Here is a 22,889-nt window from a genome sequence, read left to right on the forward strand (position 1 = left end):
TTTTCCTCCATGAAAATTGCCTGGTGACGATGGGCCTGTCTCTGTCCCTCATCCCAGCCTACTCCCATGTTGCAAAGATAAAATGGCATAAGCCCCTGTGCCTCAATTATTCCACTATGAGCTCTTTGGAACGACAGGATGTAATTGTGATAAATAAGTTTCAAATTGTCATTGAGGCTCTCAGCTGGTTAATAGCATGAGCTGTGCTGGCAGGCATGTCACAAATAAGATAGTTTGTTTTGATGCCGAGTGTCTCTGCATTTTTTCAGCGCTATGATCTTTGTAAAGAATAGTGTTTAAAGAGGAGGAGTGGAGATGCATTTTTCAGTATTCAGACCTTATAGAAACATGTAGTAATCGAAGACCAGGTCTCTTATCAAATTGCACTGAGTTTTGCTTTTCAATATTGCCATTCTGGTAACTTTGCTTTTCAATATTGCCATTCTGGTAACTAGTGTTTATACACACTTACTTTATCAGTTAAAATTTCTTTGGTTGGCCATAAAATAGTTAGAAACCCAGGAGTCCTGCAATACAATACTGCTCAAGAATAGCAAAATAGAAATACTACTTATTTGATTATCTGGTTTTCTCCGGTGGAATAGTGACCTCTTGTGGTCACTAGCCAAGTTCATCCAAGCTGACCTTGAAAGGTTGAAAAAGTTAGGTTTGGTGGCCTGTCTCTGGCAAAGAGGGAGGGGACTGGAGAAAGGGGAGTTCATAGCAGTTAGTGATATGACCTTTTTCTGACACTTTCTTTGTCCTTAGGACCCAGCTGTGGTAGCTTTTTGTAACCTACATCAAAGAAAATGTGTTTGTATCAACTGTTTTTGTAGACTTTGAGCTGGATTTTAATTTTGCATTTTAGTACATTCAGTTGAACTTGTGTGCCCTCTCAGCCAAACCTTTCACATATGAAGGCACTGAAAACAGTTAATTCTGAATATCTCTCTCAGTGACAGTTGCAATGTATAATTTGTTCAGGCAAGCAGTAGGTCATTTATTTGCTTTATAGTCTAATGGGCATGGTATTTCTAAGATGCCACCAGTTCAGGTCAGTGCATTTGATATCTGCCTTTGGAATACGTACTTTCATGTTCAGCTGATGCATGCCCCTTCCCTACCCATGTTCGAGTACTTACTTGTACAGGAGATTATTTAAATATATACACATTCATATTTTAAAAGAGATAAATGTAGCATTTGAGGCATCATAAAGCCTACCCAAGTCCCACCTCCCGCAGCTGGAATGGCTGTAGACTGGTTTTATATTTTTAAAGCATTTGTTTCAATTGATCTTTCAGTTTAAAAGCCTTCTTTATTTAGCTTTTATTGAGGTTTCTTCACACTCCATGCCTTTTTCTGCTTGAATAATAAGCATCTTAAAACATTCTCAAATTTGAGAATCAAGGTAACTAGCCAGAAATTCTGTGGCTAAGATCCAAAGAAATGTGAAACTAGTTCTGTTGAGCGACCGTGAGAGTTCCAGAAGGGGTGGGGGTTGTGTGTGTGTGTGTAACAATCTCCCCAAACATGTTCTACACAGCCAAAGGTTTTTGAAATTCAGAGGTGTTCCAAAAGTATGCCACCGGAGTCGGGGCGGGGGGGAAGAGGTCAGATATTCAAAACAGCAAAAGTCAGAAATTCCACTGAGCTCACACAAGCCCCTTGTGTGAGACTAAGCGGTGTGATGGATCCCAGCCTGTTTGCTCAGTTGATGTGTGTGCGGTAGTTTACAAGATCAGCAGTGCATTTTTTAAAATCTGCCGTGGCCTTGTTTTGCCCAGCGCATGGCTTAAAAATATGTTGGCACACCATATATTCTGGAGCTGTCTTGGTAGGAAAAGATAGAGATTAGAACTGTCAATTACTCATTCAACCATACCACTGAGTATTAGACCTATTAGGGTTTTTTTTTCTGATGGTTATTTATGTTGGAATTATTTGAAGAACACAGCCAGTATTTGTTTTGTGGATATTTATTTGGCTTGGGACTAAGCCTGCCAATTTGCACATGAATTAATTTCTGCGGGTGTACCTTCTGTCTCGGTCTGCTGGGGCACCAAGGAGATCATTTCAGGCTTCAAGAAAGGAAACCGACTAATTTTTTCAGCTGTAGTGCAGTTCTCTTGAGTTTGTTTGATGAAGCCTGCTTTTTCAAATGTATGGCCAAGCTCCAGGGAACCACTTTAGATATGCTCAAGTGCTTGGGCAGGTCCAGTGGGGTGTTTGATTTTAACCAGCAGGCACCCGTGTTATATCGCAAATGGCTTTTGGAAGTCCTGTCGGTTTCCAGAGTGGTGTGTTGCATAGTCTGAGAGGTTGCTGCTTGAGATAGGAAATTCAAAAGCTACCCTTAGGCATTGCGAAATGACTAGAACGGCCCCTTTTGGATCCAACTCTGTATCTTTCTCAGAAAATGCAAGACTTTGGCTATGTATGCAGTTAAAAGTAATAGGTTACTGGGATGCAAAAAGGGTTCTTACAAAGGCAGTACAGAAGTCCAAATGTTAGGCCACAGTAATAAACTTTATTTGGCCAGTATCTTTATCCATGTCTACTATGCTGGAACATAATTGTGATGTTACTGGATTTCAGAATGCAGCGTAAGCTGTGCTCTGTCTCTGTGCTCCCAACCGTAATTTCTTCCAGTTACACTTGTTGTGGGTATTTTATCTTGTGTTTCAAAATAGGATATCTCAATTGTTTAATTGTGGCTTGTCTTATCATTCACAAACTTGAAGTAAGTCTGTCAGGACATAACTTCGCTCAGATATGCTCCCCAAGCCTACTAGTGATGTATACGGCATTCTAGGCATTATTGAAATCAAGTGTCTGAGCTTTGTGTGCTTCAGGAAACTTGACCTTTCGTGTTAGAAAAAAGAAAAGAAAAAATTTGGTAAAAATTTGTAGTAGAAAACAAGGACCCAGACATAATGGATGTAAGCAGAGGGAAGGGAAGCATTGAGTCCCAGACCCACTCTGTGACCTGTGGACATCCTGCTGTAACACAATTACTGGGCCTGCAGTAAACATTATCAGTATATTTTCAGGTTCTCTCCTGTATTTAAGACCCGAAATATGCCACATTGGGTGGAATGTATGTGGAATCACAAGAAGGTGTCTCCTCTTGTCTTACATATTCCCCTTGTCTTCCCCCCCCCCTCCTTTGTAGCTGGAAAAGAAGCAGGCAACCCCCCCATTTCAGCCTCAGATCACAGATGATTATGGCTTGGATAACTTTGATACCCAGTTCACCAGCGAACCTGTACAGCTAACTCCAGATGATGAGTATGGATCAGTGTTTTCAAATGTGTGCTGTTCAAGCAATGTGTATTAATTAAGTGGTTATTCTTGTTGGATTTTGCATGTCAAAAACCCCCTCATAACAAAACATATCTGTTTGCATTAGCAAGGGCGAGAGAGAGAGAGAGAGAGAGAGAGAGAGAGAGAGAGAGAGAGAGAGAGAGAGAGAGAGAGAGAGAGAGAAGGGCGTAGGAGAAAAGACAAATCAATAGGGCTTCTGTTTTGGGTAGGGTCATACTCTGAGCTCATATGATAACCACCCAGTGTTGAAAGGCAGCCAGTCTTTGTCTTCTTTGCATTCTTTTCTGCCCCTTACTTGGCAGTCTTAAGAATGTGTATGTATACCCGTTTTCTTGGGTGTTAGTCCTGTAGGATTGATTAGCCATGATCCAAAGGACTGTGCATACATTTGGACTTTTAAGCCCCTTCCTCTTTCTGTTGTAAACCATTGAGCTTCTTGAGAACCTGTTTTTAAAGGTTGGTAGCAGCAGTTCCTCTAGAGGAGTGTTGTGTCAGAGGGGCTCCTACCAGAGAAGAAACTTTGCCGTTTCTTTGTGTTGCTTGAAAAGCCTGTCTGTGTGGGGCGGGTGCGCGCGCATGTGTGTCTTTGCATCACCAACCTAGTTGTGTATTGTACAGTGCTTATGCTTGTTAAAAATATATGAAATAACTGCAAGCGAGAAGTAACTTGAGTGTGTTCTGTTTTTCAGAGACGTAATAAAAAGAATAGACCAGTCGGAATTTGAAGGATTTGAATATATTAATCCGTTGTTGCTGTCAGCTGAGGAAACGGTATGAGAGAATGGCATCTACATCGAGGAAAAACAATGTGAATGAACTTTTACATTTAATCCTTAACAACAGTATATGCATGCAAGGCTGGGGGGAACTGTAAGGTTTTGAATGGAGACCAATGATTGCTGCTGAAAACTCAAAAAGAACATGATTTTTTGGTGGGTGTCTTCCTCTATTTTTTTTTAAAGTTTGGGGCACTGACTGACATAACCGGCTTCATGAAGAAATCTGCATTTCGTGCCTGCTTCATGAAGGATCAATGGCTCATTGCATCCTTGGGAAAAAGAGAGATTCCAAACCACTTTCAAAGCTGTGTGCTTTTGATGGACGTTTGACACGAGCGGCTAGAACAGTGTATAACATCTTGAAGAATAAAATGTTAGTGGTGTTGAAGCTTACTTTAGATGCCTTTTTTTCCACAAGTGGTACCTATCTTAAATGTGTCAGTTTTATAAATATATATATATATATATATATATATATAATGTGATAATATATATATATAAAGAAATAAAAAGGAGTTGTGTTTTATTAGTAATTAAAACAAATTTGGGTACAGAATTTAAGTGCCTAAATGGTTAAAGTATGTAAGAAATATTCCATATTTGGAACACTTGATAACCCTGGTAAGTTCTGGATATTTAAAAAAAAGTATTTTACACATGAAACAAACAACAGCTGCTATCTTAATACTAACTCCATAGAGTAATACTAACTCCATAGAACTCTTAGACGGGGCAGAGGTCTCAGCAATAACGATTCTAAACGACAGCTTTTCAATTCTAACACCTAGATTATGCTTGATGTGGGAGGGGAAAAATTACCAAATCTCATGAAGAAAATTTTAAATTTGCACATGTTGGATTACTGAAAATACTTGAGCAGTGCCTACAATGTCTTGTGTTGTATACTAGATTTTTGAAAAAATATTTTTATCAATGCAATATTCAAAAGGAACGATGGAAACGTAATGGATCGTAGCCTTAAAGTTTAAAAACTAATGATAGAATATCCATCAACATATTGCATTTTTTTTCTGATAAAGCACACCTCCTACTTAAAACTATCTGCTTTGAAATGCTCTGCATGTGCCATTGACTAGTTCTACCAGAGAATGTTTCAGCAAAGGCAACATGCATCAAAGCAGTGACATAATGCAGGAGAAAATGAACAAGTATGAGAAATGTCCCTATTCCCTCATTTGAAAATTGCGGAGACTTGTGTCAGGTTAATAGTTTGTCCGCTCTGGAATTAAAATAACAGCAATTTGTTTTTGAGGACAAAAAAGCGGGCATTGCTGTTAAAAACCTTTCAGAATCCCATGATGATACATCAGCCTCTTAATGGACAGCAGTATTTAATTTTTGGTAGGATTTTGTTCCAACTCTATTGAGTAGCTTACGGTGTGTGTGTGGGGGGGGGTGTCTACAGACAGGAGAGAAACCCTGTGTGCCATGACCTCTCACCTAAACTGAGTGTAAAATGCAAGATGACTTGCAAGGGTTTTCACTTTACTTTTATTGTATAGGTTTCTCAGGGTGCAGCATTACATTAGGTGCTGAACATGACATCTCAGTTGCATTCAAGTCCATGAGGTGCTAGGATAAGACTGCCAAATCATGGTACTGAAAATCTTCTTTAAAAAAACCCCCATCAGTTACAACTACCCTTTGTATATCCCTTACCCTGGCCACAATTAACGCACATCTGTGATAATTCATTGTTGTTTTTTAATTAAGTAGGATACATTCAAGCCAGCACTTAAAAAAAAGTTCAGTTAGAAGTACCTTGCCCAAATGGTTTGGATAACCAAATGACTGAGTTAAAAGAGAATCCTGTTTCCCTTTTTAAAAAAACCATGACAGCTTTTTTTTTTTAAAGAAGGAAAAGACCATTTCCCCCTTCTCTGTGAATTATTCAGTGTACCCTGAAACGTTCCGTGTCTCTGTGTCTTGGTTTTACAACTGAACAGCTGGTTTTTGCATGGCAGTGTGACACACAGTGACGCTATCTGGGGCAAAGGGGATAGTAAAAATGTTGAGGGTTTCTTGCCCTAAACTTCAGTGATATCAGAACACTAGGCTAGGGCAGGTGAGTGAGTACCACACTTGCTCAACCGATCATAACAAAACAAGTCCTTGATTTACTTACCAGTTTAAGGCATTTACAATGTTGCTGTGTTGCCAAATAAGTTGCTGGTTACAAGTTAGTTGCTCACGTGCAAGTGTATAACTAATGTTCTGTTTATGATGAAGAGGAAATTTTTTATATGAAGTACTTGTTTTATAAATTAAAGGAAAATGAAGGGTGTAATTAAATGTGTGGTTTAAAGAAAATCCTAATATATTGCAAAATGGATCTGGTAATGATATAATTGTCTTAGGTATGTAAATGAAATGTAAATGAAAACTCTCTAGCTAATTTAATGATTGTAAAACAGTAAAATATGTTCTTGTAGTTTTGTATAATTAACTAGTTGAGATCTTTCGCCAGTTTTATTTGTGCAGAAGATGGCATAATAACCCATAAACAGCTAAGATCCATTTATATTCTTGCACATCTATTAAAGACTTTAATGAAAAAGCTTAGACTGTTGTTGTTTCACTAAGCAGACTTGTTAGCAATAACACTAAGTATAGATTACAGGGTTGTTGGGTTTTTTTTGTAGTTTTCAATTCTGATCCTAAGCCTACTCAGATGTTAGTGTTGGTTGTGCATGGGTTCAAAGCATTTGATGTTTTTACATTTAAGTTAGGCCTATTTTCCTAAGATGGAAAAGGAGCGTGCATTTTAGATTCTTGTTACCTAATCTCAAAATACCATTTGCTATACTGCAAAGATCAAAATGACTCTTGTTACTAAAGTAGTAACAAGTTGGGTTGATGTCATTACAGAGTGCTGTTGAAACAATGTTAAACTTGCTAAAGTGTTTGTGAAGCCGTATGTTAAAATCAGGGATTTTTTTTAGTCCTTTCAATAGCTTGGAAGTGCAGCTCAGAAGAGAATAAAGGAATGCTCTGAATAAGTGCATAGAGATGGTAGGAGAGGAAGTTCTAACCAACTTTTAACCTTTTAATTTACAGGTTTTTTTAAAATGTGTATTGGGAGCATACCATTTCATAAAGCTTTCTGGTCAGTTAATCCTTCCCACTCAAGCAGATGAAAAATTCATGTTGCCTTCAATAAATTTTTAAATTCTATAAAGTTTCATTAAACTATCTGACCTTTTGAAACTAATTCTTCGGTAATACTTCAGGTTCTCCCTCCGTTTTTCCTTCAGCAAGCACTTGAAAATAAAACCATTTGGGAAGAAAAGGGGTAGGAAGAGGGGTTGTGAGGCTGGACAGCATTACCATAGGAAGGATTAAGCACCCCACTCCCCAATCTTCCCCTTCAAGTGGTCCCTTCTGCCCTTCTGGGGTTGGGAAATGAACATTTGCTCAAGCAATGTGTAGTCCCACCCTAATTCCTGAGTAAGCCTGGACAGCAGCTTCTGCTTCAGCACCACATGGAGTGCCTCCCCAGAGCCTTAGCAATGGTGGAGTAATACTTCAGTTTATGGCCAAGGTCATAGTGTAACCATAGGTGCATCCAGAGTCTGCTGGTTTTTCCACCAATATTCCCCAAATAGTTTTATCATAAGATAAGGATGCAATAAGAAGTTTACATCATAATGGAAGATTAATCAGCTGGCCCCTTAAGCTTCTAGAGTTCTTATTAATCACAAAGGGGTACTGCCGTGACACTTTCTAAATTTCTGTCAACACTGCCGGTTCCCAGATGATTTCTTGAGTTTTCATTCTTGTTAAGTTACCAAAACACATCTTCCGTGCTTTCGGATAAGCATTTAGCAAGATGACTGTCACGGTCCAGTTGTGACAACCTGGAAATCAGAACAAAATTATCAGATGTGCAAATGAAATTAATCCCGTTCAGCTTGCGTTTTGAAATGCACAAAACTGGAAAAGTAGCAGCAGCAGCAGCAGCTCATGTGTTTTGCTTTTCAAGGTAATCAATCAGTAATATGCATCTCCAATCACTCTGGACTTCGCAGGGAAAAATATCTGAACAACTTGCTGGATACAAAACCTTGGCCAGTGAACGCTTTCTTGAGCAGTTTCTAAAATATTAACTTATTCTCAAGTTAGGGCTACGTTTACGGGGCTCGTTTGTTTTTGCAAGTCAAGCGAAAAGCACGTAGGTTTTCAGCTCATGGATACAAGCAATGATTTTTCTAATGTTCAGATTGATTACAGAGCTTAACTTTGATATATATTTATGTACACAAGAGGTTGTGTGTTTAGATTTCATGCTGTATTGAAAATGAATTCCAGAATAATATAGCAGCTACTTACGTTCCAGTGAAATGGAACTGACACATAGGACAAGAGTCGAGAGTTGAAATGTCCTCATTCTGGTATCCTGGTTTTTGCTGAAGGCCATTGACTCTGGTATCAAGAGGACTTCCTTGTGATGGTAACAGTGATGTAGTCTTATTAAAGGAATTTCTTTGAGTCTGGGAATCATTTTTCGATGCTCTTTCCTTTTCACTTTCTCTCCAGCTTTTTTCTCTGCTTTGTGTAGTAGTCTTCTTCCAAAGCTCTTGCAAGCCCAACTTCTTCTGCATCGCTGCTGGTGCAAAACACTTTGAATTCTGATAAGTGCGTTGAGAATTTTTAATCTTCTGACAATCCTTAGAGGAATGTCCTGTGCTGTCCTTCAGTTTTGATCCTTCAGTGATATACTCATTGGCTATGAGGGGCTTCTGCTCAGAAGCAGAAGAAACAGTACCGGATCTCTCATCTTCATTAACTTCTCCTCCTGCTACACTGATAGTTGGGTTCTCCGAGTTTTGATGAATCCTCTGATAATTCGTTTTGACCTCTCTGCGGTAAAGTGGAAATGGCTCCCATTGAAACTGTTCCAAACCAATATTAAATGTTTCTGGCTTCGGCTGAGGATTTGTAATTTGAGAGCTCTGCAACACAGACAAATACAAGTTATTCTAAATGTAAATATATTAGATGATCATGACTATCTTGCAAAATCTGCTAGCCTCGCAGGTGGCACTTAGGCCGTCTAAAAAATAGAAGCAGCCCAAGTCAGAGTGATACAGGCCCAGTTTTCCCCAAGCACCATCAGCCGAAGATGCTTTCTCCCACTGTGTTTAATTTCTATTTGTGAAGCTGGTGGTGGAGAGTGCTGTGAAATCAGACAGCTTATGACAAGCCGCCTTGGGGTTTTCAGGGCAAGAGATGAGAAGAGGTGGTTTGCCATTGCTTTCCTCTGCATAACAACTGTAGTCTTCCTTGGGGTCCCCCGTCCAAATACTAACCATGGCTGATCTTGCTTAGCTTCCAAGCACTGCCAATCTTAGGCAGGTCATCACTATTCATGCTGCTATTTATGAAGCTAAAGGAAGCAGGTTATAGGGAGAGAAGAAAAATCTCCCTTTAAACTTAAAAGTGTGTGAATTTTTCAATTACCTTTCTGTTAGATATTGCCATGTGTCTGAACCAGATACCTCCGTTTTTGAAGACTGTTTGCAGAGCGTTTTCTAGAAGCGCTTACCTTTGAAAGAAATGCAGGGAGCTTGGGTACTTTTTCAAAGCTTGAGTGATTCAGCTGGGAGTCTACAGCCTTGAGTAATGCCAGCCATGTGCTGTCAGCCTCACTTAAGCCTTGCTCTCCAAGCCAGCACAAGCTGTTACCCTGCGTCCTGCAAAATAAAGAACTCCAGAGAATGACATCATTGCTTACCTACGGTCACCTTGTTAAGGCCAAAGGAATCTTAAGCAAGTGTCACATTTGCAAGCTCTAATGGTCAAAATAGGCATTTTTTCTAATGAACAAGCATCAGTTTTGCCAGTCTCCAAAGCAATTTCTTGGGCTGCTAATTAATGTACCTCTTTAAAAGGATCTTGCCTGCAGCATCTTCTCATTGAGGTACTTTTCCAGTGTGCAAAACATATCACGGTAGAAAATAAGAAATACAAAGCATTTTCTGCATGGAGACAAGATAAATACTTAAACAATAAGTCAGATGGGGCAATTTTGATTGTCTTTTGAAGCAAACAAACCAGCAAGCTCTGCACCATGGCCCAACTTGAATAAATATAATTCCACTCAACTACTTAAGTGCCTAGTGTGCCAATATTGGAGAGCCAGTTTGGTGTAGTGGTTAAGAGCGCGGGACTCTAATCTGGAGAACCAGGTTTGATTCCTCACTCCTCCACTTGAAGCCAGCTGGGTGACCTTAGGTCAGTCACAGCTTCTTGGAGGTCTCTCAGCCCCACCCATCTCACAGGGTGTTTTGTTGTGGGGATAACATACTTTAAACCGCTCTGAGTGGGTGTTAAGTCATCCTGAAAGGCGGCATATAAATTGAATGTTGTTGTTGTTATACTAATCCACCCTTCTGTTGGCATAGAGTGGTCCACACTTTATGGATCAGGATATTCACCACTCCTTGCTATCTGTGCTTTGTAAATATATTCCCGCAATCCCAGTAATCTCTATTAACATACTTCAATTCCTGTCTTGCATTCCTGAAGCTTTCCCGTAAAGCAGATATTGTGAGTATCTCTCCCAGGCCCCACGTCTATGTTCAGAGCAGCCTAAGCAATATTATGACACGGCCCCTTCTGCACTTGAGTAATTATGATGGTACGAGATCTCATCAGTGTTAGCCTTCATCAAATGCAGACAGCCAACTCCCCAGCGGATCTGAACACAGCTGATGCTCAACCGCATTGGATGCTGCTTTTTACCTTGTTCCATATACATCTTGGTTTAGGGAATGAGAGGGCTACTCCTTTTAAAGTAGGGGCTGGGGGATATTCAAAGCAAGGCTATAAACTGTCTCCAGCTTGTCATCTGAAGGGGCAGCAGAGGTGGGTTAAATGTAGTATACAATTTATGCTGCTTGCTTGCTTGCGATAGCAATCCTGAGTTGTCCAAGGAACGGCCTTGAGCTCAGCTGAAACTTTCCCGTTTTCTACGATGCACTATATAACCAGCTTGAGTTTACTTCCATCAGAGGTCAGGCAAATGAATTAAGGCAAAAAGCTACACAGGTTCACTTTCGGGAGAGGAAATAGAAAAGGGAAGGTGATTGTATCCCCCACCCCATCCTCAAAAGCATCTTGAACTCGCCTCTGAACATGGAGCATTATAGCTTCATCCCTCCAGGAATCTGCCACGTGCACTAGTGAGCTCCATGTAATTATGATTTATGGGATGGCATATTTTAATCCCAGTCTTCCTCCCTTGACCCATTTTAACTCCCTGGGGTTGCTTAGATGGAGAGCATACAACAGGACCAAGGAGACCCAGAGAACTTTATGGATCCTAAGACTGCACCCCACTCTAGCTGCTCTCCTATTTTAATTGGGCTCAATCTTCCCACAATGAGCATGGTAGAGTTTAATTCTGAGCAAACTGAGAGTAGGATTGGGCTGCAAATGTGCAAAAGTCTCCCACCACCGAGGGTTGCCAACCTCTAGGTGGTGGCTGGAGATCTCCCGGAATTGCAACTCATCTATCCACAGAGATCAGTTCCCCTGGAGCAAATTGTCACTTTGAAAGGTGGACTCTATGGCATTATACCCTGCAAAGGTCCCTACCCTCCCTAAATCCTGACATCCTCAGGCTCCGTGCCCCCAATCTCCAGGAATTTCTCAACCTGCAGCTGGCAACCCCACCTCCCAAGAATTTCTAGCAGGAGGGGGGAAATCTGCTTTTTCAAACCACTTTGTTAGGAGCATGGAGGTGGTGCCCATTCCAGATTGGGGTGGTGGTAAATATTATAGGAAAAAGTCTTGGCAGGGTTGCCAGCTCCAGGGTGGGAAATTCCTGGACATTTTGGGGAGAGAGCAAAGTGTGGGGAAGGACTTCAGTGGGTTGTAAACGCCATAGATACCTCCCTCCAAAGCAGTCATTTTCTCCAGGTAGTCTGGAAATCAGTTGTAATTCTGGGAGATCTCCAGGCTCTACCTGGAGGATGGCAACACCACCAAATTTCACCTCTACCAGGTGCTAGATCCAGAGAAATCGGTGTTAGTCTGTAGTTACAAAATTGTAAAGAGTCCAGTAGCACGTTTAAGACTAACCAACTACATTGTAGCTAGGGTTACCAGCCTCCAGGTGGTAGCTAGAGATCCCCCAGAATCACAACTGCTCTTCAGGGAACAGAGATCAGTTCCTCTGGAGAAAACGGCAGCTTTGGGGGGGGGGGGACTCTATGGCATTATGCCTTGCTAAGGTCCCTCCCCAAACTCTGCCCTTTCCAGCTCTACCTCTCAAATCTCCAGAAATTTCCCAACCTGTAGCTGGTAACCCTAACTGAAGCATAAGCTTTCAAGAACTACAGCTCTCTTTGTGGGCTGCATCGTCAGCTTTCGAGAATCTGAGGATGCATCTGAGGAAGAGAGCTGTGGTTCTCGAAAGCTTATGCTACAATAAAGTGGTTGTCTGAAAGGTGCTGTTGGACTCTTTACCATGTTACCAGGGGCTAGCGTCCTGCAGTCCAAGCGTCAGTCTCAGCTAGGGTGGCCAGCCTCCAGGTAGTGGCTGGAGATCTCCTGGAATTGCAACTGGTCTCCAGGCCACAGAGATCAGTTTACCTGGAGAAAATGTCTTCTTTTGGGGGTGGGCTCTATGGAATTATGCCATGCCAAGGTCCTTCCCTTCCCCAAACCCCACTTTCTCCAGGTTTCACCCCCAGATCTCCAACAATTTCCCAAGTTGGAGCTGGCAACCCGAGCCCCAGCCCGCCTTCCGCTCCCTTCGGGGACTCACTGAGGACGGCGAGGGAGAGGCGGGCCGCCCCCTCCGCCAGTCGGCGGCTCCGCAGGCCTCTTGCGCTTGAGGCGGAGTTTCCCGCCGCCCGCCGGGAGAGGCTCATGGCCGGCCATGGCGGCTCTGAGGCAGGGGAAGAGGAAGAAGAAGGGCCGCCTCTTTTTGAACAGGCGGCGGGAGAAACGCCTCAGGGCGGCGCCACCTCCGAGGCGGGAGGGGAGAAGGCGCAGCTGAGGCGGGAGCTGCTGTGAGGAGAGGCCCCTGTGAGGAATGGCTTCCCTCACTCCGTTTTCTTTTTAAAGCAGTTTTATTATCTTTTTTGTTTTTGAGGGTTGTGTAGGAATGTTATCCCCGGCTGGACCTCTTAGCGCTTTATTGAGACCATTTTATCCCCTGGAAATCTTGGGGATATGAGTCCAGTCGCACCTCAGCGACTAACAAAATTTTTAGGGTCTAAACTTTCCACAGTCAAAGCTCCCTTCTTCAGCTACAGGAAAGATTTTTTTCTTTTACAATTTTATTTAAATACAGTAAAAATCACCTAAAACAAGGTACACAGATATAAATCCCTTAGACCCCTGCAAAGATAAATTAACAGTGCAGCCCTAAAAAGAGTTACTCCACTCTAAGCCCATTGATTTCAATGGGCTTAGACTGGAGTAATTATTAGGACTGCACTGTTGAGTATACTAGCTTCATATGGGAGGGCGGTCAAAGAGAAAACCAGAGCCTATAGTCATTCCTCCATGCTAGGATACCTCTGACTTCCAGATAGTCAAAGACAGGATTCCACGTTTTTCATAATTGCTCCATTGCACTCTTATGTTGCAAGCTACAGAAAAAGGGAGGATTTTTTCAGGGATCTCCATTCCTCCTTGTATCTGAAAAAAGGAGTTTTGACTCTTCAAAGCTTATATGCTAAAAATCATATTTGTCTCTGAGGTGCCGCTGGACTCAAACCCTGCTATCCTGTCCCAGAGGGCACTTTTAAGACTGATGTTCTTTTAAGACTGATGTTTCTCCCAGACTTTATGGTATACCATAGAGTCTGTTCTCCAAAGCTTCCACTTCTTTCTGAGGGATGAATCACGGTGTCTGAAGAAGGGAGCTCTAACTCACAAAAGCTTAGACCCTGGAAGTCTTGTTGGTCTCTAAAGTGCCGGGGTCTCAACCCCCAAAGAAGGGACTCAGACTCTTGAAAGCTTACACTTCGAAAGTCTTATGGTTCTCTAAGGTTCCACTGGTCTCAAATCCTGAAGAAGGGAGTTGGACTCTCAAAAATTTACACCCTGAAAATCTTGCTGGTCTTGAAAGTGCCACTGGACAAAAATCCTGCTACCCTGTCCCAGGGTTGCAGGAATGAGGCATTCTTTTAAGAGAGTTGTTTCTCCTAGACTTTATGATATACCATCAAGACTGTCCTCCAAAGCTGCCTCTTCTTCCTGGGGGACTGATCTTGATGTCTGAAGAAGAGAGCTCTGATTCTCAATTTTTACACCTTGTTGGTCTCTAAGGAGCCACTGGTCTCAAACCACGAAGAAAGGAGTTGAAGTCTCGAAAATTTACATCCTGGAAATCTTATTGGTCTCTAAGGTGCCACTGAATGGCTGGAGATCAGTTGTAACGCCAGAACTCCAGGCACCCCACCTTGAGGTTAGTAACTGTACATCCTTCGGTTCCCACACCGTCTTCTTACCCTCACAACATTCCTATGAGGTAAGATAGGCTGAAAGAGAGTCTAGCCCAAAGGCACCCATTGAACTTCTGTGGCAGAGTGGGCGTTCAGATCTGGGTCCTGTGCTCTTAACTATTGCACCGTACTGCATGCTATAGCTTTGACTCTTGAAAGCTCATACCTTGAAAATCTAGTTGGTCTTTAAGGTTCTGTTGGTCCCAGCATAAAATAACAAAAGCCCCTACAAACAAAATGCATGCACACATATCTGTAGTGGGGGTATACATTCATTTCTTATCTGAAACGCTGCCTGAAATATCTCCTGTTTAGTTCTGAATCGAAAATACCCAGTCCATGACTAAACAGAGGGAGTTTGGGGCATTGTTTTGGATCGGATATAAGGAAATACACATCCCTAATCTGTAGCTCTGCTGCAAGTTTACTTTGTTATTGTCCGTGCAATCTAGGTGCTACAAGACGTCTTTTTAGTTTTGCCGTTTAAAAGGAACTCCTTGCCGCAGGCTGGCCTTTTTAGTCTCGTGAGCAAAAAGTGTCAGAGTGCTGCATCCCTTTCCTTCGATCTCTTTACCCCCCCCCCATCTAACCATATAGTGAATGTTGCTCCAAAGTGTTTGCATTTATTTGTTTTTATTTATTTACATCATTTATAGTCCGCCTTTCTCATTGAGACTCAAGGTGGATTATATAGAGTGAGATTAGCACAGTCGATATAAACAATGCCACAGGATAAATAAATGCAAGTTTACAAAGACATAACATTAGCAAAAATCCAATACAAAGTTGAAGAAATGCTGAAACAGAGCATAAGCACTTCTAGGACTGACATTAGACAACATAGAACTACCCAGTAGGGTCATACTTAAAGCAAAAGGTAGTACATAGGACCACAAACTTAAAGCAATAGATGGTACATACGGCAACATAGTGCAATTCTTTCATGATGAGAAATAAAGCCATACTCATTCTGAGATCAAAAATTCTACTTAATAGCCTTCTTTAAGTAAACTTTAATGGGCAATTTAGTGTTCCCCAGATGGAGAAGAACAAGATGTAATGGCAGAGGAGACGATGGACTCCAGCACTAATGTTTGTTGTGAAATTAGGATGTTAAATAAGTAGGTGTCCCTATTTCCATCTAAGAAATGTTGAAGGATATAGAATTCTGAACAAAAGTGACTTTCTTGTAGCAAAGTGTGTTGTGCCTGTGGCTTTCAAACTTCTTATGTTTCAGCATACCTGAAAAAATGCCTTAGATGCACTGGTCCATTTACCCCAGTATCGTTACTTCTGGTGTCAGATCTGGGGGAGAGGTCCAGTCTCAGCCAATGTTTTTGAATGTGGAATACTGATTTCACACAGGGTGCTGGCTTTGGTTGCTTGCAGGGCTTTTTTTCAGCTGGAACGCGGTGGAACGGAGTTCTGGAACCTCTTGAAAATGGTCACATGGCTGGTGGCCCCACCCCCTGATCTCCAGACAGAGGGGAGTTTAGATTGCTCACCGTGCCACTGGAGCGGCGCGGAAGGCAATCTAAACTCCCTTCTGTCTGGAGATCAGGGGGCTGGGCCACCAGCCATGTGACCATTTTCGCCAAGGATGATTTAAACTTTTAAAAACTCCCCCCTTGTTCCAGCTGCTCCAAAGTGACATCACTGGTCCTGGAAGTGTGCGTGCACTTTGCGCGCACACATGTGGTACGAGGGACACCATCTCCCGCCAAGAGTTGCCCCCTGTGCTGGCAACCCACTGAGTTCCACCACCTCTTTTCCCAGAAAAAAAGCCCTGGTTGCTTGGGATGTCAGTGTTTGTCACATGAACACTCAAAGTCTCCTCCTACGGAATCAGATCATTGGGGCATCAAACTCAGTACAGTCTAGGCAGCTGCTCTCCAGGATCTCAGGTAGAGATCACCGCTACTGAACCTTTTAGCTGGAGATGCAGGGGACTGAACCTGGGACCTTCTGCATGCCTAGTAGATGTTCTGTCATTGCCTCTTCTCTTCCCCATGTTTTTAGGGGTTGCTATGAACTTAGTATGTAAGGCATGCAGATTGCCTCAAAGCCCTTTGCAATGCCCAAGAAGACAGTGGGAGAGAACACTCACTTACATGATAGGTGGTTTTGCAAGTTTTTGGTTTTACGTCGTAATGGCTCGGGGCTATAAATTTATCTTGGTCCAACTCTGTACCGGTTCTCTGTACCATTTCTTCCCTGCAGTTACCTATTGTAGGAGAGGTTCCTGTCATGTGTGATTAGGGTGTTGCTCCAAGAAGTGAAATCCTTACACTGCAATCCTAATGACATTTTCCTGGAAGTAAACCCCATTGAATAACAAAGGGCTTACCTCTGAGTAGACCTCCTTCGGCTTGTGCCCTTAGAGAAGGAAATTTTGATAAGGAAAATCCAAGAATGTTTATTAGTGACAGAGAACTAAAACCCTGCACAGGTCTGAACAAGCCTAAAAAAAAAATCTAATTTTACAGTCTCTTTTTCATTGGTCAATTAACCTCCCAATTAGGAAATTGTAGAAGATTGTGGCTACTTTTGTGATAAGAAAAGCTGCAGCGAACAACTTTTCTGGTCAAAGATCTCTGTGGTCTTCCGAGAGTCTCCAGTTCAGCCAGTTACACTGCATACGTGAGTAGACCATCTTGAGTAGTGTTTTCATTCTAGGTGACTAGATGCTTTAAATATATCATTTGCAGATTGCACGAGTACTATTTTGTTTTAGGCCTAAGAGTCAGACTTGGTGAAGAGAGTGACATTCATGAAAAGCAAACTAACCGCAGGCCTTCGCATGTCCTGAAATTAAAGAAAGCATGAAAGGAAACTCCAGCATCAGGAAAAAATTGCTTCATTGCCTCAAAGTTACAGCTGTAATAACAAAAATGAAAAGTGTTTTTCTTTCAGCATTCCACCCCACCCCCCATTGGTGCTGGCTGTCTCTAATGCCATTTTAGGCTGGAGTGTGGCTGCTGCCACTTGGTGGCACCAAACAATTAAAAAACAGCTAATTCTTAAAAGTACTCTGTTCAGTGTAATTAAGCAGCAGTTCCAGCAGTCTTGTTCACGTCTGTGCTCACATACATGCATGATCCATGCATTGATTATATGTTGTATTTCCTGACAGTTCTACACAGAATGGGCCACACGGATTGAAGTTTCTTTAGCATGTGGCTTAGTTGCAGTGGTCAATGCAGTTAACAGAACTCTTTTACCAAGCCCATTTTGTTATATATCCCTCAAATATGAAGAGGCAGAAACAATCTGGTGCTGCCACCTGCATTTTTTAAAAATCCAAATGCACTCTTGTTTGTGCAGACTTAATCCTCCTGACAAACATTTTTGCTCTAGTGTTCTCCGATATTACAGTAGAACAGAAACCATGTCCAAGGACTAATTTTGTATAGGTTTGTTAGAACTGATAGAAGAGTGCTTGCATTTATAGACAATGGCGTTGTCCGCATTTCAAGGCAGCAAATTGTCTGTAGTAGAGGAATGCATCAAACATGCAGGTAAGGAGGAGGAGGAATACGTTAGGCATTTCCAAATCACAAAAGATGTGTCTATTTATTTTAAATGTTTACTCACCCAGCCCCATAGGGTTGGGGTAGCATAACATATATTAAAAATAAGTGTCTTCAATACTAATTTAGCACCATAGTGTCAGAATAGAAGAGCAGCCTGGTGGATTATATCCAAGATTCATCTAGATGTCCCCAGAAGACATAAATGGATCTTTATGCTCAGGACGGAGCAGTATACCTCTAAATAACAGTTTTGGGAAGTGGAGAGTGGGGAGGCAATAACACGGTGGACTATTACTGTTTTCTTGTGACTTCCCTGTGATTGGCCACTGTAGAAAATAAATGCTTTATTATATGGACCTTTGTTTTGTTCTATTGGGGCTTTGTTTGCTGTTCTGATGTTCGTTGGTCTTATAGCCTACCCTCTATGGTCATTTAATACCAATCTATGCCTCTTTGCCCATTTCCTTTCTTTGATAAAAGCTTGCGTTGAAATCTCTTTATTTTTTTTTATTTTATACTTTTTTGTTCAGAATTATGAATGTGAAATAAAATACCATCAAGCTGTGGAGAACATCATGCATAAACATTTCTTAATGCCTTTAAGCTACTCTCCAACTTACTTAACCTTTCATTTGTTACAGAATTGTTCTTAACTTGGAAAAAACAATAGTTACGACTTCTCTATCTCTGAACATGCTGGAGATCATTGAAAAGTTGGAGAGGTATAATTGGAAAGAAAGCAGCTGCTAGAAGAAATTCTGATTCCTGGAGCCATTCCTATAAACAGTAAATCTGATAATATAAATCATATAGGAAACATACTGTATGCAAACTTTTTGGGGAGGGGGAGAATCGGAAAAGGCAGCGTGTGAAACGCAGGTGTCAGCATTTGCTGGGGAAGAACTGGTACATTATCAACTAATCCACCTTCTGCTATTTGCGATTTCCTCCCCAACAGCTGTGGCATTAAATGAGAGCTCCCTGCATTTGGGAAGAATTAGAAACCTTGGGGGGGGGGGTCACTCCTGAGGCATTGGGGGAAGGGAAGAATAGTGGGCTTTGGGAACAAATGTTAGAAATGCAGCCATTTTAGCCTCTGTAGAATGGGAGGGTACTTTTAAAAAAATGTTTACTGTTCAGCTGTATTTCTAGAGCTATCAGTGGGAATTGTTACTGTCCTTTGTTCTCAGTCGTTCCATTAAAGCTGGTTTGACACTATAAATATTCTCTCATGCACACTGTATTCTGCCATTGACACCAAGAGAGTGCTAGGAAGTTGAGTTTTATTGCGGAACTGAGGTTGGTGTCAAATGCTGCCAGCTGTTGAGCAGAGACCGCTAAGATGGACTAGACAACATGCTAGCTGTTTTATAGAGAGATGCATCTTTGAGCTGGAGGAGGAGGATGGTTACTCAACAGACCTATGATAAGTCACTCTAACAGTGCAATCCTATGAACACTTTCCTGAGAGTAAGGCTCATTCAATAGGCCTAGGTTGAATTTTGACTAGACCTGATCAGGATTGCTCTCAATTCCCACTTCTGTTACTCTAATGGGGGAGGGGTGTCTCTGTGAGTTGGCGGCATTAGCATTAAAGGAGATGCAGCAAGAGGGGTAACTGGGAAATTTCCACCTATGTATACCAGGATTGCTCCCTTAGAGAACTCTCAAATAAACAGACAGATGTTCTACTGGAAAGGGGTTTTTTATTAACAGAGGAATAAAAAGGCAAACACACAGAAAACATACATAGCATACACACAGAGCTAAATTAGAAAATGGAGGAAATGGGAAAGCAGTTTCAGGGGAAGGCTGATAATTACCAGCAGCAGCAGGGCTTTTTGTCAGGGAAAAGAGGTGGTGGAACTCAGTGGTAGAACTCAGAACCGCACAATGACGTCACTTTGGGTCATCTGGAACAAGGGGAGAGTTTTTAAAAGTTTAAATCGCCCTTGGCGAAAATGGTCACAGTGGCGCGGAGGGCAATCTAAACTCCCCTCTGTCTGGAGATCAGGGGGTGGGGCCACTGGCCATGTGACCATTTTCAAGAGGTGCCAGAAAATCCGTTCCACGGCATTCCCACTGAAAAAAAGCCATGAGCAGCAGCAAAATGACCACTGTTTCACGGAGAGAGGAAGCCCAAACATAATGGGAGCGTATGGATGCTGAGCACATGGTTGGGCAGCCCAGTTATAGGGCAAAACGTACATTGGAGCAAAACTGACATCTTGCTCCCATAACAATGGCTTGTCTGGAGGTAAGACAATAACTTGGGACTGGTTTGATATGACTATCTGGGATGGGCTATAGGTGAAAATATTGCTTGACAACCTGGTAAGTATTGGACAGGAAGGCTATCAGATGTGCTGAATAGTCTGATTAGGAAAATGGGAGAGGAAAGATGGAGGAAGACATTGATGAGATTAGGTGGGGAGGTATCTCTCAGGAAGCCTTGTTATCTCAGCTGCTCTCTGTGCGTTGGGGACCATTTCCCCTCTGACTCGTAGCTTGGTAACTTTCCACTCTCCAGGCTGACTAGCATTCTCTCTGCCTAGGGCCAGGCAGTGTCTAGAACTTACGGTAAGTGGTTTTATGATATTTCATATCCATAAACTGCCCTTGTAATGTGTGGAAGGGGTCTGACTGCTAACACTTCATGGATGGGGTGAACAAAAGCATGCATTTTTGTATCCCTGTATGTTTTGAGTATGCTGCTTAGAGACGGTGTGGTGTAGTAGTTAGAGAGTTGAACTAGGATCTGGGAGACCCTGGTTCCAATCCCCACTCTTCATGGAAGCTTGCTGGGTGACTTTGGGCCAGTCATGCACTCTCAGACTAACTTACTTCACTGGGTTGTTGTGAAGATAAAATGGAAGAGAGGAGAACTATGTTTTGGGAGAAAGGTGGGGAATAAATTAAGTAAATAATAAGGCTGGTGTACAGCTGGCTTTGCAAGTCTATGTAAATTTACTTGGACATAAGGTCCTACTGAAACTTACTGGCAAGTTTAGTAAGTAGACCTGGAATTTTATGTATTTATTTATTTATTATTTAATTTAGTTATGTGCTGCTTTTTGAGAGGATGTTTCCAAAGCAGCTAACAGTTTGATTAAAAGTAATCTGTTAAAACACTTAGAGCCAAGCTACAAGTGACGCCTGACACAGGTTGGACACTTGTCAGCTTCCCTCAAGTTTTGATGGGAAATGTAGGCATCCTGGTCTCGCAGCTGTAATGGAGAGCCAAGCTGTAAAACCAGGACGCCTACATTTCCCATCAAAACTTGAGGGAAGCTGACAAGTGTCCAACCTGTGTCAGGCGTCACTTGTAGCTTGGCTCTTACTCTCATAATATAAGGATCAACAGTGAGCAACCAAAGTTCAAAATGAAAATTTCTGGCCAACAACTCACATCTTTCTACTTACCTGGTGCAGTTTGAAGTAGACTTCTCCTCGTACTGCCCTGCTGACCTGTTGAGCAAGTCAGAGAGATGCCGTTTTCCCTCCTGGGCTTCAAAAGCTTGAGACTGAAATATGGATGATGAATTTAAGGGTGTGTTTTTGGCAAGCAAAGCATTTCATTCACATTCCTTCACCATCTATCCCTATCCCACAAGACAATGAAATACAAAACTATGAATGAGACAGAAGTCTGAAGAAGGCTCTGGATTTACACTGTGTAAGTAACATCTGGGGAAGTAAATTGTCATTCCATTGTATTTGGGTACATGCTGCCCTAAATCTGCTTTGTTTATTTTGGCGTGGATGTGCCGAATTATTATAATCTGCTCCCATGGCTGTCTGTTATAGCAAAATTAAAGGCCAATGGCACCTTAAAGAGTAAAATCATTTTCTTTAAATATAATGCCCAGTTTGATTCCTTCCATATATCTGAGGAAGTGATCGCAAAAACTTATATTGAAATAAATGTTGTTAGTCTTACGGTGCCACTGGACTTCATTCTGCTTCTGGCAAGAGACAAGCTGTGTGCTTGGTTTTCCCCATGTCTCCTTTAACTTTTTAAAATCTGCTGTCTGCTTGTTTGTATTATAGTGATCAGAAAAAGAATGATTATTTAAGGCACTGCACTGCAACTCTTGTAATCAGTGATGCAGGCACAAAGATTAACCAGGGTTAGAATCCCAGCCTGTGGGAGAAACCTAGCTCAGGTTAACATGTGTTCCTGCATTCATAAATTAGTGATAACTAAGAGTTAGTTCCTAACCAGCATTCTCTGTGTGAGAAGGGAGCAAGAAAAGATAGGGGTATGTTCACATTATGGGCTCCTGCGCTTCCCAGTTTAATGAATGTTAAACGTGATGTGTGAAAATACAGTTTGGTTTCATAATGTACATGTCTTCTTACCTGGGGATGAAGATTCTGAGGGAGGAGCTGATATATATATATCAGTTTGGGATTTGCATATATTGCCAATGTGGTTTGGAGATACTGCCTTTGGGGCTTTACTTCAGAATGATGCCGTTGACGACAACTTCTTCCATCCTTTAGACATTGTATAGGTGACTGTGATTACCTTCTATTTATTGGTGGACATGGGTTTTAGCGGCTCTGAAGCCTTGCTTGAATCCAGGAGTCTCTCTACACAAGACGCCTCAGTGCGTGTTCGTCAAGTGTAGGGAGATGCAATGTTAGCAGGGAAGCGTAGTTTTAAAAGACAGAGCCAGCAGAGATAATTCCTCAAAGGCTCTGTCAATTTCACCTCTCCAGTCTAAAACTGTGTGGGATCGCAACCAGAGGGCAGCGAAGAA

General features: G+C 41.9%; 2 protein-coding genes across 5 annotated transcripts in view; one reads left to right on the forward strand and one right to left on the reverse strand.

Moving 5' to 3' along the window:
* Window positions 1-4,499, forward strand: part of PRKCZ (protein kinase C zeta) — a 97,661-nt gene extending 93,162 nt beyond the window's left edge. For all 4 annotated transcript variants that reach the window (XM_055001223.1, XM_055001221.1, XM_055001222.1 and 1 more), the window contains 2 exons: window positions 3,176-3,291; window positions 4,017-4,499. In XM_055001223.1, the coding sequence (XP_054857198.1) occupies window positions 3,176-3,291; window positions 4,017-4,104 (204 nt within the window). In that variant the 3' untranslated portion in view covers window positions 4,105-4,499. The remainder of the gene's footprint in view (window positions 1-3,175; window positions 3,292-4,016) is intronic.
* Window positions 4,500-6,581: 2,082 nt separating this feature from the next.
* Window positions 6,582-13,022, reverse strand: FAAP20 (FA core complex associated protein 20). The gene is made up of 4 exons (XM_055001226.1): window positions 12,901-13,022; window positions 9,673-9,820; window positions 8,457-9,079; window positions 6,582-7,984 (listed from the first exon to the last, which is right to left on the reverse strand). The coding sequence occupies exons 1-4, from the start codon at window positions 13,014-13,016 to the stop codon at window positions 7,912-7,914; spliced, it is 960 nt and encodes a 319-aa protein (XP_054857201.1). The 5' UTR covers window positions 13,017-13,022; the 3' UTR covers window positions 6,582-7,911.
* Between the last annotated feature and the right edge of the window lie 9,867 nt (window positions 13,023-22,889).

This window comes from Eublepharis macularius, chromosome 17 (genome assembly GCF_028583425.1).
Source record: "Eublepharis macularius isolate TG4126 chromosome 17, MPM_Emac_v1.0, whole genome shotgun sequence".
Lineage (NCBI taxonomy): Eukaryota > Metazoa > Chordata > Lepidosauria > Squamata > Eublepharidae > Eublepharis > Eublepharis macularius.